The sequence below is a fragment of the Neoarius graeffei genome, chromosome 3 (assembly GCF_027579695.1).
Source record: "Neoarius graeffei isolate fNeoGra1 chromosome 3, fNeoGra1.pri, whole genome shotgun sequence".
NCBI lineage: Eukaryota > Metazoa > Chordata > Actinopteri > Siluriformes > Ariidae > Neoarius > Neoarius graeffei.
In genome coordinates, this window is record NC_083571.1 from 26,005,463 (window position 1) to 26,020,302 (window position 14,840).

Consider the following 14,840-nt stretch of genomic DNA (forward strand, 5'->3'; position numbering starts at 1 on the left):
GTGGGGGGGGCGGAGTTAAGACCAACAACAATAACAAGACCGCGAAAGATCGCCATTTTTAAGCGACGAGAAGCAGCAGCTGTACAAACATGAAGTCATCCATTATTATTGTTGTTGCTGCTGCTGCTTCTTCTGTGTTTTTGCTTCGATATTCGTGCCAAAGTTTATGCAAACGTAGCGACGTAACTGACGTATACAGCAACGTAACTGACGTATACAGCGACGTAATGACGTGGCTTCTCTTAGCACCGTGAGATATGGAAAAGCAAACTGGTTCTCAGCTGGCTCGCAAGTTGAACAAGTTGTGCACCAGCACTGGAACTGATTTGGTGGAAAAGGGGTATGTGACAGACATTCTGATAGATAGATATATTTTTTATTTTTTTAAGTAGTTGTCTATACCAGTGTTTCTCAACGACTGCTGCGAAGTGCCATCTAGTGGGCTGCAAATTTTTATTTATTTATTTATTTATTTAAAGTTTGAAGCCAAATACGAAATAGTTCAGGATGTCGTAGTGTCCCAAATCTGGTAGCTGGTTTGATGTACACCTTTCAAGTGGAATAAATACATTTGCGGGTAAATTAAGAAGAACAAGTCTTTATTATCGTCACATTCCTCCTTTGCATTTAACCCCTGCGTGCTTGCACGCGCAGTGGGCAGAATAAATAAATACGTTTGTGGGTAAATTATATGGATCTGTGATGTCTGCTAGAAGAGAAGAGCAGGGAAGACTGAGAATCAAACATCTGTGGTTTGTTTACACCCGATACTAAAATTTGTAGCGTCCTAGCAACCATCGCAAAGATGTGTACAAAGCCCAGAAACTCCTCCTTACCCGGGCAAAAATGATACAGGATTTATCTTGTAGTGTCCTGATCCCCAGATCTTTAACCCAGCCACATATAAAAAGTTGTACTCCTCTACGCTCTTCCAGGTTTTCATCTGTGTGTTCGTGTAGAACAATGTCTGCAGCACCAGGTAGTTTGAGACATCGGGGAACTCAACGGATGGATAATTTTCCCACTCATAACGAATGAATGAATGAATAACTTTATTTAAAGACGATAAATTGATCAGCAGAGCTGGTGGTGATTGTGCATGTACAGATACAAATAATTACAAATACAAAAGACTAAAAATATACACAATCTTAAAATCTGTTGATTTATCTTCACATTAAGTTAATTAATAGTATGTATAACTGTTGTCTGTCTTTAGTTCCAGCTACAATAGGATCAAAATTTATTCTACTAATGTCATTTAGCTAGTAAATTTTTTTTCTTTCTTTTGTTAGCGTGTAAGGATCTAATCCCATTGAGTGGTTTCTGTATCCACTTCTTTTGAGTGGACTTCTTGGTTTTAATAACTTGCTTGTTTGCTGAACACAAACATGGCAATAAGTTCTTGTGTTAATGGGCCAGACTCCACTTTTGGATCGTTAATCCCTTTTGGCTGAGAATGCCCTGCATGCATGATCTGGCTTCTGGCACATCCAGACAGTTTTAAATACAATACCTACAATTAAAACCAGTTTGTTTTTATTGCATTTATTTAATTCCTGGGCTCCCATCTGTATCAGGGAGTGATGTCGCATCCCATTAATACACTTTACAGTAGATTATTAGATTCTAATAGAATAGATGAGCCAAAATAATTGGGGATCTTTTTTTTTTAATGGGCCTCGACTCGTTACAAGTATGAATAGGTGGGCCTTGAAGCAGAAAAGGTTGAGAACTGCTGGTGTGTACTCTAGATGCTGCCAGTGTGGACAAACCAGTAGCCTGGGACAAGCAGATATTGTGGTGATTTTATTTTTAATTTATTTAGAGTAGGTTTAACAAGTAGGTTAAACAACCAGAAAAACAAAAACCTACTGTTTTACGATATATCGCTATGTTTGAGTGTAATGTGCTTCATGGTGGATGAATAATCATATCATACTTCTGCTTCATACTGTAGTCACCTCATGGTTAAGAGAGAGTAAAGCCGTGAGCCATAAATGATCAAATAATGCCTTGTTTGTCTGTGAGAACACCACAGCTTATCGCCGATACATCGGCTAGCTGATATGATCATGAACTTGTTTGTCTCCCTTCGTCTGTAATTCGCAAACTTGTACAGTGAGTTAGTTAACTACTTATTTCATTATGTAAGCTACCACCTTATCAGTTAAGTCTCAGGACAGCCAGAACACATGACGGTGCAACCCGCTGGAGTTTTCCTTCCTCGGTGGCCAAGCTAATGGCTTTTATAATTTGTCCACCTCTGAGGAAAGAGACTTTTGTTTGAGAAAGAGAATGGAAGGTTTTAATTTTCTCCGGTAGGTATCGTCAACTGAAGCAGCAGCTGGACCTGAAAACTGAAGAAGCTCAGATACTGGAAACCAAGCTCAAACAAAGCTCCTTCCATAAACAGCAGGAAGAGCTTGAGAACCTCCGCAGGACCATTGGTATGTACGAACACACTTGCACAGAAAATCCTGGTAAATCTGCATGCGATCACTGCATGTTGTAGTGATCAGCATACCTGATTGATCATCACTTTAACAGTACAATGTTCATTAATAATCTAGCGTATTGCAATATACAGTAGATGTGATGAGACTTATGCCGTGCCAAATGATTTCAGCTTGCTATTGATTTTTTTGTTTGTTTGTTTGTTTTGAGCGATGTTTCTTGAGTGTTTTTTGTTTCCTGCTTTAGAGGAAAGCGAGGAGACGCTGAAGAAGACGAAGGAAGTGCAGAAGAAGGCAGCGGAAAAGTACAAGGTCTTGGAGAACAAGATGAAGAATGCAGAGGCAGAGAGAGAGAAAGAGCTGAAAGCAGCGCAGCAGAAACTCAACCAGGCAAAAAGCAAAGCAGACGCCTTCAACAAGAGACTCAAGGAGACACAGCAGGTACTGTGGTCTTAAATAAATTTTAAAAATAATATAGTAATTATGGTACAGTGAGTGTTTTGGTTCTGCACTGTATATAGATGAAAGTCTTCCGGATTTACCCGGAAATCCGGATATTTGACAAAACTCTTGAAAATCTCCGGTTTCCCGAATGGAGAAATTTATTTTTCGGATTTTTCGCGTGATACTTCGCATCGTCCTTGCATGGGCGCGGTCCTTAAATAGCCCAAACATAGTTCATTGATTAAAGACAGGTGTTCTTTGCTAACGGCATGCCTTCAGGTGCACGAGCTAAGGCGCGCAGGACTGACACCATTCTGCGCAAGCGCAACACAATCGCACCAGAAAGCGTGTTCAAGCTGCCGGTGTAGCTGCAGTCTTTTTAGTTGCGAATTACAAGTATTTCCTTGTGTTAGTAATTCGCCATGTCAAAACAAGCAAAACTTTCCTCCTCCTTTCGACGTGAAGAGAGGTCAGCAATTTATTATATGAGTGATTCCACGCTTATGGGTACTGAAATGGGGACATGAACTTATTTTTAAAAATTCACCTAAAACCATTTCTTTTTTTACCATCAGGTCACAAAACATGTAATCTTTAATGAATGATATGTTAAAAGATAACTTTAATTTTCTGAGATGTAATAAAAACATATTTATATGCCAAAGTCAGAACGTAACAGAAGTGTTGTGGACATATAGATTCTCAATTTTAACAATGTAGAATTACTTTTTGAAACATAGGAAGGTGATGTTTTAGCAAATATAATTAATAAACATGTGTAGTAGAATAAACATACACATTCTTTCAATAAGATTAACATGGTATATAGCTAGATTGTAATTAATTTGTAACAGACGCGAGATGGACAATCGTAACAGAAGTAATGGAACAGACATCATTTTGGAACTCATAGGCTTGACTTTGGCATATAAATATGTTTTTATTACATCTCAGAAAATTAAAGTTATCTTTTAACATATCATTCATTAAAGATTACATGTTTTGTGACCTGATGGTAAAAAAAGAAATGGTTTTAGGTGAATAAGTTCATGTCCCCATTTCAGTACCCATAAGCGTGGAATCACTCATATTTTTTTTTTTCCATCAAAGTTGCATTTTGTGGTTTCGAAGCTAAGTTTTAGTGCTGTTTCTGGAACACAACATCAAGAAAACGTGGAAGAAACAGCAGTAATGGAAGAGCCGGTTTCTAAGCTGCCTAAAACTAGCAATGGGAATTATTTTTTGTTACATAATGTACTCAGGCTGCCAGTCAGTGTGTGACACACACACACACCCTGAAAAATCCTAGCTACGCCCCTGATTTACATGAGAAATTTGGTATTCATTGGTGTGTTTAAATTTACAGACAGTACGAACTAATGTAAACAATTGGCTTCAACTCGCATAAATATGAATTGGAAATGTTTAGTTCACTTTAGCTTCTGCAAACGCACAACTCGACTAAAAGATTGATAAACGAGGCTCAACGTCCCCAACATTGAAACCTGAAAGCTTTAGAAACTCTAACAGACCTTTAATTTTTAACAGAACTGTTTTGGGATTTTGCTGAGTTTACCTTCAACTGTCTGATTTTTTTCAAAGTAATGAACTGTGCAGGCAGGAAAATCACCGCGTTTTCTAAACTCACTCCTGAAAATTACTCATTAACTAGGGGAATTAAATTTGATATTTTTGACATGTTAATCATTAATGTGCATGAAAGAAAAAGGCTTAAAAGTTGTAACTTGTTTAAGTGAAAGTAAGTACTAAAATGCACTAGAATGCAGGGGTTTGCGTGTTATTTTAATTTTTTCGGGGGACGTTGCCCCTCCCCCATCTTAGTTTGACTTTCAAAAGTTCAGGATTTTTTTTCTTTAAATCCTGACCATCAGTTAGAGCATTATATTAAGTTGTACACTTTCCAACTGTATTTTTAGACCACAGACACCCCAGGTGCACTTTATCCACGGCTTTCCTGCAAGAGACAATGGGGTCACCATGACATCCGCCTCTACCGGATGCTGGTCTTTTGAGTTCCGGTTTAGCCAAATAGGTGAGGCTGAGGGAGCCGAACGTAGCTGAGCAGAGCTAGCCACGACAACAATGTTTTAGTCAGAGAATAATGCTTTGGGTTGCTCCCCCCTTTATAAATTCTTTTTCGGTACGGTGGTGTAGTGGTTAGCGCTGTCGCCTCACAGCAAGAAGGTTCTGGGTTCGAACCCAGCAGCCGGCGAGGGCCTTTCTGTGTGGAGTTTGCATGTTCTCCCCGTGTCTGCGTGGGTTTCCTCCGGGTGCTCCGGTTTCCCCCACAATCCAAAGACGTGGTTGGGTAAATATGGGACGGCCTTGGGCTGAGGTGCCCTTGAGCAAGGTACCTAACTTCCAACCGCTCCCCGGATGCTGTAGCATGGCTGCCCACTGCTCTGGGTATGTGTGTGTGTGTTCACTGCTTCAGATGGGTTAAATGCAGAGAGGAAATTTCACAAGTGTGTGATGAATAAAGTTGTGCTTCTTTTCTTTTTTTTTTCTTTTCTGGTTCGTGTGCCATCATCAGGTGTACAAACAACTCATGAAAGCTTAAAGGTTTTATGAATGGAATCTGTTGAACACAAACGGACTCTCAAGACGTGTTGCCCAGCACCATATGCTGCTCATCTGTACGTGTGATTCCTGCTCTTCACTAACCACTGCATTTTGGACCTGAACCAACAACTACACAGAATTAGATATTGTATTCAAACATTACACTACATTAGTCATTTAGCTGACGGTTTTATTCAAAGCGGCTACCAATAAGTGCATGTAGCCAAGAGCGACCAGTGCTGAAGTACTAGTGTAAGCAAATCGCTGCCAAATACCATCCAATATCTGGATGATCAATTTTATTACTGTGTAGATGATTGTGTAGTTCCTTAGCTCCTCGCCATCAATGTGCTCACTAAGAATAAAATCGACACTGTTCGTGTAGCCGACATCGGACCACAACTTTCATCTATCCATTCCGTGAGGGTAAACGGATGGGGCACTTTGATTGTATTATCCCCAGAGCACACCAGAAAATTGGACCTGTGTAACCATCTTTGATCTTGCCTACCTAACAGTTAGTGTTAGCTACTGTACAAGCGTCAACACAGTGGAGCGGAAGCAAGATCCCGGCTTCTGCTATGACGCAGCAATGAATCATGGGAAAGGTCGGAGTGCGGGAGAGTTGTGGATAGTCTCATTGTTCGCACCCTTACCAAAAGCACAAAACCTTCAACCAGTCTCCTATTTTTAATACTGCTCAGCTGCAGGGACGAGGCATCCAGTTTAAAAACTGTATGAAATGTAAAACAAGCTGAATTCTTTGTGATAATGGGGACAATACCAGAAAATTATGTGAGAGAGAGAGAGAATCTTGGGCCGAATCCCATTTCACCCCTTGGACCAACCCCTTAGCCCTTCCCCTCCATTTTGCGCGTTCACGTGAAGGGGTAGGGGTATCCCAATCCCAGTTAACGTGGAGGGGTAGGGCTTCTGTACCCCTCCAAACGGAGATTTTCCTGGAGCTGACTCCGAACGAAGGGGTTTGAGTGATTTCCCACAATGCCATGCGGATTTCAGCGAGATTTCATGCGGATTTCAGAAAGATGGCGGTTCCCGCGGCGAAAGATTGTCATAAATGTATTTTCTCCATTATTTACGTGTTTTAAGTTGTTATCCAGAGGAAACACGCCGCTTGATTCGCTTTCGAGCTGAGAATGAGCAGCGATTTCTGAAATCCAAGCTGCTGCTAAAAAGCTTTGGGAGTGAGTATTGTTTTCGGTTGCTTGACTGCGTACGTTTTGTTCTGTTATTCTCGCTTTTATTGTTTACATGAGTGTTCTGACACCTCATTCTGTCGGATGTGGTGCACGAAGCGCCAAAGATATCCCATTCAGTGGTGTTAGTTAACAAATCACACCCTGCCAGCAGAGATTTCTGGTTCTGGCTCTGACTGTAGCGGCTGGTCGCAGCCAATGACGCATTTGGTCGCGTTTTGCTAACGTAAACGCTGACGGAGGTACGCGATGACGTATGCGATCGTTGAAGGGCTATCCCAATACGTAAGGGGAAGGGCCAAGGGGAAGGCGGAGGGGTAGGGGTAGAAATTAGAATTGGGATTGGGCCTTGACATTACCACTGGAGGTTCAGCAGTAATGCAATTGGAGTCAGGAGGGGTTTAGCAAAAGTAAAGTAGTTCTTCCTCTTTTCAATCTCTGGCTGCTGGACAAAAAAGGGAGGAGGAGGTATGTTTGGGACATGTTGTGGGTGGGTTGGGGTGTTTTTGTATATCCAGCAACCAGAGATTTGGGGGGGGGGAGTAAAAGTAGTACTTGACCTTGTGCTAAACCCCTGACTGGATCCAACAATGTACAGGTGCAGGAGGCATAGCACTTACTCTCTGACCAGATACTGCATGTGGAGCAGACCAACCCGGACTCTTTAGTTATTGTTCTTGGTGACTTTAACAAAGGTAATCTCTCCCATGAACTCCCCGAATACAAACAGTTTATTAAATGTCCGACCAGAGAGGAGAATGTTTTGGATCACTGTTGCATAACAATTAACAATGCTTATGACGCCGTCCCTCGCACTGCACTGGGCCATTCCGACCATGTCATGGTTCTCCTAATCCCTTCATAGAGGTAGAACCTAAAGCTTAGCAAGCCTCTTGTGAGGACATCAAGGAAGTGGAGCAAGGGGGCTGTGGAGGACCTTCAGGCGTGTCTGGACTCGGCAGACTGGGACGTTTTCATGACTGCCACAAACAGTTTAGATGAGTACACAGAGGCGGTGACTTCATACATCAGCTTCTGTGAGGACAACTGTATACCAACTCGCACCAGGGTGAGTTATAACAACGACGAGCCCTGGTTCAGACAGATGAGATGGCAGAAGGAGGAGGCGTTCAAGAGTGGGGACAGGTTTAGAGTCCAAATACAGGTTCAGCAAGCCGGTGAGCAATGCTAAATGGCTGTATGCTGAGAAACTACAACACCAGTTCTCGACTAACGACTCTGTATCTGTTTGGAGAGGGCTAAGGCAAACTACAAACCCAAACCCCCTCACTCTGTCAACAACCTTCGCCTTGCAAACGACCTTAACGCCACCTGTCGTTTTGAAAAACAATGGGATGGTCCTGATACCTCCCCCCACAATCACCACCCTCCCCCCTCTCTTCAGGAGCCTGCTCCTCCTCATCTCTGTCCACATCAAAGGTCCCCTCCCCCACTGCACCTCCACCATTCAGGAGAGGGATATCACTAGACTGTTCAAGAGACAGAACCCCCGTAAATCAGCTGGACCTGACTCTGCCTCTCCAGCCACCCTGAGAAACTGCACTGACCAGTTGTCTCCAGTGTTCAGACATTTTCAACACCTCACTGGAGACCTGCCACGTACCAGCCTGTTTAAGTCCTCCACCATCATACCCATCCCCAAAAAAGCAAGAACCACAGGACTAAATGACTACAGACCCATCGCCCTCACCTCCGTGGTGAAGTCCTTCTGAGCACCTTGTTCTCTCCCACCTCAAAGCCATCACAGACCCCCCCCTTCTGGACGCCCTGCAGTTTGCTTACAGAGCCAACAGGTTTGTGAACGATGCAGTCAACACAGCCCTCCACTTTATTCTTCAGCACCTGAATTCCCCAGGAACCTACGCCAGGATCCTGTCTGTGGACTTCAGCTCTGTGTTCAATACCATTTATTCCAGCTCTACTACAGGACAAACTATCCCAGCTAAATGTGCCTGACCCCACCTGCAGGCAGATCACTGACTTCCTGACTGATGGGAAGCAGCAAGTGAGGTTGGGGAAGCATGTCTCCAACACTCAATCAGCACGGGATACCCCCGAGGCTGCGTTCTTTCTCCTCTGCTCTTCTCACTGTATACAAACAGCTGCACCTCCACCCACCCATCCGTCAAGCTCCCTGAAGTTCACAGATGACCCCACCCTCATTGGACTCCTCTCTGGTGAGGACAAGTCCGCCTCCAGGTGGGAGATCGACCATCTGGTGACCTGGTGCAGCCAAAAACAACCTGGTGCTAAATTCTGCAAAAACAGTGGAAATGATTGTGGACTTCAGGAAGAACCCAGCCCCTCCTCTTCCCATCACCCTGCGTGTCCTTCCGCTTCCTGGGCACCATAATCACCCAGGACCTGAAGTGGGAACTGAACATCAGCTCCCTCATCTCAAAAGCACAGCAGAGTATGTACTTCCTGGGGCAGTTAAAGAAGTTCAACCTGCCACAGACAATGATGGTGCACTTCTACACAGCCATCGTTGAGTCCATCCTCACCACCTCCATCACCATCTGGTACGCTGCCACCACAGCCAGGGAAGACTGCAGGGTATCATTTGCTCAGCAGAGAAGGTGATTGGCTGCAGCCTGCCTTCACTTGAGGACCTGTTTGCCTCCAGGACACTGAGGCGGGCAAGAAAGATTGTGGCTGATCCCTCCCACCCCGGACGTTAAATTTGAGATGCTCCCCTCTGGCAGGAGGCTGCGGTCCATCTAGGCCAGGGGTCACCAAACTTTTTTTTTTTTTCTCTGGGGGCCACATTGTTGTTCCTGACTGTGATGGGGGGTCGGGTCAGCTATATAACATAGAATTGTATGACCCAGACAAATATGACCACCAGCAGGCCTTATTGTGTAGTAGAGATTACTAGCCTGGCACAGCCATCTCCACTGCTATATCCCCACACTGCTATATCCCCCCACTGCTATATCAACACTTGATTCCTGGCACATATTTGTTTTATCTTTACTAGTGGTTTGCAAAAGTAGTAATCGAGTCTTCACACTTTGTTTTAATTTGAAATACCACAGATATTCCATTTATTTATTTTCTAATAAAAATAACATCAACGCTGTCAAGGTAAGAAACATCTGCCTAGTTGAGGTGATTGACACTGGCAAAGGTGAGTGGAAAATTATAAATTGTAGGTAGGCCTGTTGATATTATTAATAATATTAATAATTGTGTGCAGCACTTAATAAAGGTCAAATAGATAGGCCTATAAAATAAATACATTTAAAAATCAGTGAAATTATAATAATATGAGCAATAGAGCAATAGATCACAGCAGCTGTGCTGTGTCCTGCACGTCATTGCTCTCATCCATGGCCGAAGCAAAAAACTCGAATTCTGACGCTTTCTCATTCAGCTGGTCATACACGTTGTCCCCTAAATCTTCGGTTCGCTTGGTCATAGTAGGTGCGGAGAGACTCACCGCGTTGAGCGCATCCTTCTTGTCGGGACACACCTCCTCGGCCACAGCAAGCATGCATACTTTAACAAAGTCCCCATCAGTAAACGGCTTTCCATGGGTAGCTAGTAGGTGAGCTACCTTATAGCTAGCTCGGACAGCAGCCTGGTTGATCTGGGTTTGGCGAAGGAATACATTCTGTTGTGCAGCCAGTCCGCATTTCATCCTCCGAATCCTGTCTTCTCTTGTTTGCCCTCGCAAACTAGCATACTCTTTGTGGCGGGTTTCGTAGTGATGACGCAGATTATATTCTTTGAAAACCGACACACTTTCTTTACATACAAGACAAACTGCACGAAAAAATAATCGGTGGTCCGCTGTTCTTTAAAAACTCTGCACTCTCTGTCAACTTTTCGCTGACCGCTAGCCATTTTGCTGTCCTGAACACTGACAGTTCTCTGCGTGTGCGCTGCCTGTCACTGCTTGATCGCGAGCATATGACGAAAATTCGGAAAATATGAACAGTTCATTTTATAACTAAATATCAATTTTAATTGATAAAAATCAACAAAATACAAGATGCAGACATGTTATTTGCCAAAAAGCAATTTAAAAAAATAGGCCATGACCACTTTTGGGGATTGCCTCATAGGGCCGGTTCAAGTGGTGGGGGGGCAGAGGGGCTGATCAAAGGGGGGTGGCGGGCCAGAGTCGGCCCGTGGGCTGAAGTTTGATGACCCCTGATCTAGACCAAAACTTCATGCCAGAGAAATAATTTCTTTCCTACTGCTGCTGGCCTCATAAACAGGACCATTTACTCTGCCCCCCACATTTGTTTGCCTACACGGTTTTGTTTTAGTTCTTATTTCTTAACATCTTAGAATAGCCTGTCTGTCTTTATTTAGCATTTATTTATTGAACACCTTAACTCCAAGCCAAATTACTTGGCAATAAAGCTTTTTGTGATTCTGAGGTGGACTAAGGGCCTCTGCATGCTCTTGCGACAAGGCTTTCGCAGATAGCTTTTCACAGACAGTTGTAATTTATCGTTGAGCGGGGAGTAATAGGCGTGCGCGATGTTATTCACCGCCACAACGCAAGGGGGTGCGAAGTCGCGAAATCGCTAGGAGTAGTTGGTGGGTGTGGTTAGTGGAGTGTTTATCCTCCGGTTACTTATAATGACTAGAACTGGAGTCGTATAGATGTGCGCACTTCCTCACTTCCTCGATCAACCGCTCTTCGTGCTGCTCCATCTTCACTCGTGTTTTTAAAAATGGCGGTCTTGAAAACAAACCAAACCGGGAAAGTAGGGAAGCGGAAGTGCGTGTACAGCGGATGTAGAGTGGACCAATCAGAGCCCTCTTGTCTGCGACGCTGTCTGCGAGGCTTCTGCGGTGGTCACAATTTTTGGGAGGTGCGTGCAGAGCGTCTGCGAAGGTGGGGGGGCTACGCAGACGCTGTCTGCGACGCCATCTGCGAGGACTGCGTTGTCAGCATAAATTGGCCTTAAGAATGGGGGTTTTAGTGTGTGGGTGGGTGTTGTCTTTTTTTTTGTTTGTTTTTTAAAGTAAGATAATCCATCAATGCTTTTCAATCCAACTCTGTCCTCTCTCTCTCTCTCTCTCTCGGTGTAGGAGGCTCATGTGGTGGCTCTGGAGCTTGAGGAGCTGAAGCGGGAGCAGGCTGGCTATGAGCAGCAGATTGAGGCTGTGGATGAGGCAATGAAAGCCTTACAGGAACAAATCAGTGCAATGACCACTGAGGTCGCAGCTAATAAGGTATGAGTATGTAGTACACTTATGCAGGATTTACTCAATGCTGCTCCTATAGAGAGAACTTGGAATTGGCTAAACAGTTGAAAGAATATTTTTGCAGACGTAAACGGCTTCATCAGCCCATGGTAAAGTAGGTGTATCGCACAGATTCGTTTCTCACGTGGTGTATGATGAGCAGTGACCGATCTGAAACTACTAGCAAACACCGTTGGCTCTTGCGAATTCTGACTGTTCAGTCGTCACCTCCTCAAAGTTGTTTATTTTCCAATAACAGCATGAAATGAAGCAAGAGTACCAGATGTTTATAATGAAGGGAAAAAAATGTGTGCGTAGGATGCTGTGCGGCAAGCGCAGGAGCAGCTGACCCAACACAAAGAGGTGATCCTGGCCCAGGAGCGAGAGATCAAGCGGAAGAGTGAAGAAGCCAACCAGTTAAGAGAACACAACAACGACGCTCAGCTCAAAATCCAAGAGCTGGAGCACAACATCAGCAAGCACAAGAAGGACAGTGCAGATGCTGCTGCGAGGGTGAGCGTGAGACCGGGAAAGGGCGTGCTGTCTCTCACCACTCGCCCTTAGACTCTCTGCTCTCTCTTTACACACTCTGACCCCGAGCTGTGTTCATGCTGAAGCAAGGAATGTCATTTTGAAAAGAGGAGGGTTATAATTTTAATGTAGCCAAGTAATCACGATATGATTTAAAAAATATATATATATATTTATTCGTGCTGCCTTAGTGAGGGTGTATAAATGATGTAATGTCTCCGGTATTGCGTAGGTGACCCGTATGTTGGCCGAGAATGACTGGATCCCGTCCGAGCGGCAGCTCTTCGGCCAGCCCAACTCTGCGTACGACTTCAAGGAGAACAACCCTAAAGAAGCTGGGCAGAGACTAAAGAGACTCGGAGAGACCAAAGACAAGCTGGAGAGAAACATCAACCGTCGAGCCATGAACATGCTCAGTGAGGCTGAGGAACGGGTACGCACTTTCACCTCTTGGTTGAAGTGATTTCAATCAGCCACCATGTCTTGGTACCGCTGGGTGTTTTAATATTTAAACGTCTCTTTTTATTAGTATAACGATCTGAAAAAGAAAAAGAGGATTGTTGAGAACGATAAAGCGAAGATCCTGGAGACGATCAGAGAGCTGGACCAGAAAAAGAACGAAGCGCTCAATGTGGCATGGCAAAAGGTCAGCATTTTAAAAAATGGTCACTTAAGCCTAGGTCACAACCGGACGTGCGGTTTTTTTTGGGTTTTTTGGGGGGCGTTTCCCAAATTGCTACTTTTTTTTTTTGTTCGTGGAGAAAGACGCACGTTGGCCATAAGTTTGTCTTGCAACCTGAAAAAAACCGTAAGCACCCGTAGAGTTTGTTTGACATGACAAAGGCTACGTTCAGACTGCAACCTGAAATGACCCATATCCGATTTGTTGTGAAATCCGATTTTTTTGTTAGGCCGTTCACATTACCACACTGCAAAAACCCGGCTTACAAAAACAAGAAAAAAAAGTAATAAAGTTAGGACTATTTTACTTAAAATAAGCAAAATTATCTGCCAACAGAACAAGAAAATTTGACTTGGCAAGATTTTTAAAAACAAGTAAATATATCTAGCTTTAGAAACCCCACAGATGTCTTAAAACTAGTGTAAACAAGTAGATTTGTACTACTCACTTTAACATGCTAGATACTTTGTCCCCCAACCAACAGTTTGACTATTTCATCTGGGCGTATTGGTGTGCTCTGTTTAAGTAAGTGTTTATACCAACTGAGACCGCCAAATAAATCAAAACAACAAACCAATCCATTTTGTAGCCTATTTTTGTTGCCAGATTGACAATACAACAATTCATTTAATTTAGTTATCCGTTTTGTGTTAAGAGATTTAAAGAAAGGATAAGATGCTTGAAATAAGAAATTCTGACTTTGACAAACTTGTCATGGTTAATATAACACCGATGAAATTACGGTAATTCTCATTTTAAGACAGAACTTACTCATAACCAGTAATAAAATCTCAATAACAAGTTATAATACCTTATTAAGATAATTGAGGGAAAAAATGCTTAAAGTAAGTGAAATACTCTTACACACAACCTGCCTGGAAAGGAGAATTATCTTGGCAGACAAATAAGCATATTTTGTCTTAATAAGGTATTTAATCTTGGTTAGATCTGACTTTTTGCAGTGCAATTATCTGAGACTTGTATGCGATCTCCAATATGAACGGAAAACGACCCAAAAGTGTCCCGCATGCGCAAATTGACACGTAATAAGCACATCTACGTAATACGTAAACAAAAAAAAAAGCGCGCACTTCATGTTTAATGATTTTTTGTTTGTTTGTTTGTTTAATTATCTGGTTAAAGTGTGAGGTCTCGTGTGTGTTTTTGTTTCTGAACTGAAATGAAAACGTGTAGCCTGGTAACGAGGGTTGACTCCTAAATGTCTCTCTAATTTCTATACAAGTGCACTACATGTTACTAGGAAGTAATGGATTTTTAAACTCTATATAGTGCACTCGAGCTTCAGTAGGCAGTCATTTGGGATACGGCCGCTGTATTACCAAACTCTTAATTCAGGCTTAATAATTTGCACATATTTATTTCGTCATATTAATAAACTTTTTCTACATTTTTATAAATATTTATTTAGATTGTTTATAGCCAGCTGAATTCTGCAACTTCTCTCAGCGCTGGCTCAAGGTGCAGAAACACCAGTGCAGTTTGCGATGGAGATGAGGCGAGACCTGGCGATGTGGTTTTTGTGGCAGCGGCGGAACTCGCACAATAATCTGATTAATGTGGGCAGCAGACTAATGAGACCGAAGGTGTCAAATTACTGGAAATTTCCAGAACAATCTGATAATCTTGTAATACAGGATGGTTTAAGTTATAAATCAGTTATAGAAACTGTTTTATTTA

The 14,840-nt window shown here is 43.0% G+C and overlaps 1 protein-coding gene across 1 annotated transcript in view; it reads left to right on the top strand.

Moving 5' to 3' along the window:
* The window catches only part of smc2 (structural maintenance of chromosomes 2), a 58,716-nt gene that overhangs the window by 42,233 nt on the left and 1,643 nt on the right, over positions 1 to 14,840 (top strand). The window contains exons 16-21 of the mRNA XM_060916568.1: positions 2,326 to 2,450; positions 2,704 to 2,897; positions 11,774 to 11,917; positions 12,248 to 12,442; positions 12,693 to 12,893; positions 12,990 to 13,106. Of these exons, the coding sequence (XP_060772551.1) occupies positions 2,326 to 2,450; positions 2,704 to 2,897; positions 11,774 to 11,917; positions 12,248 to 12,442; positions 12,693 to 12,893; positions 12,990 to 13,106 (976 nt within the window). The remainder of the gene's footprint in view (positions 1 to 2,325; positions 2,451 to 2,703; positions 2,898 to 11,773; positions 11,918 to 12,247; positions 12,443 to 12,692; positions 12,894 to 12,989; positions 13,107 to 14,840) is intronic.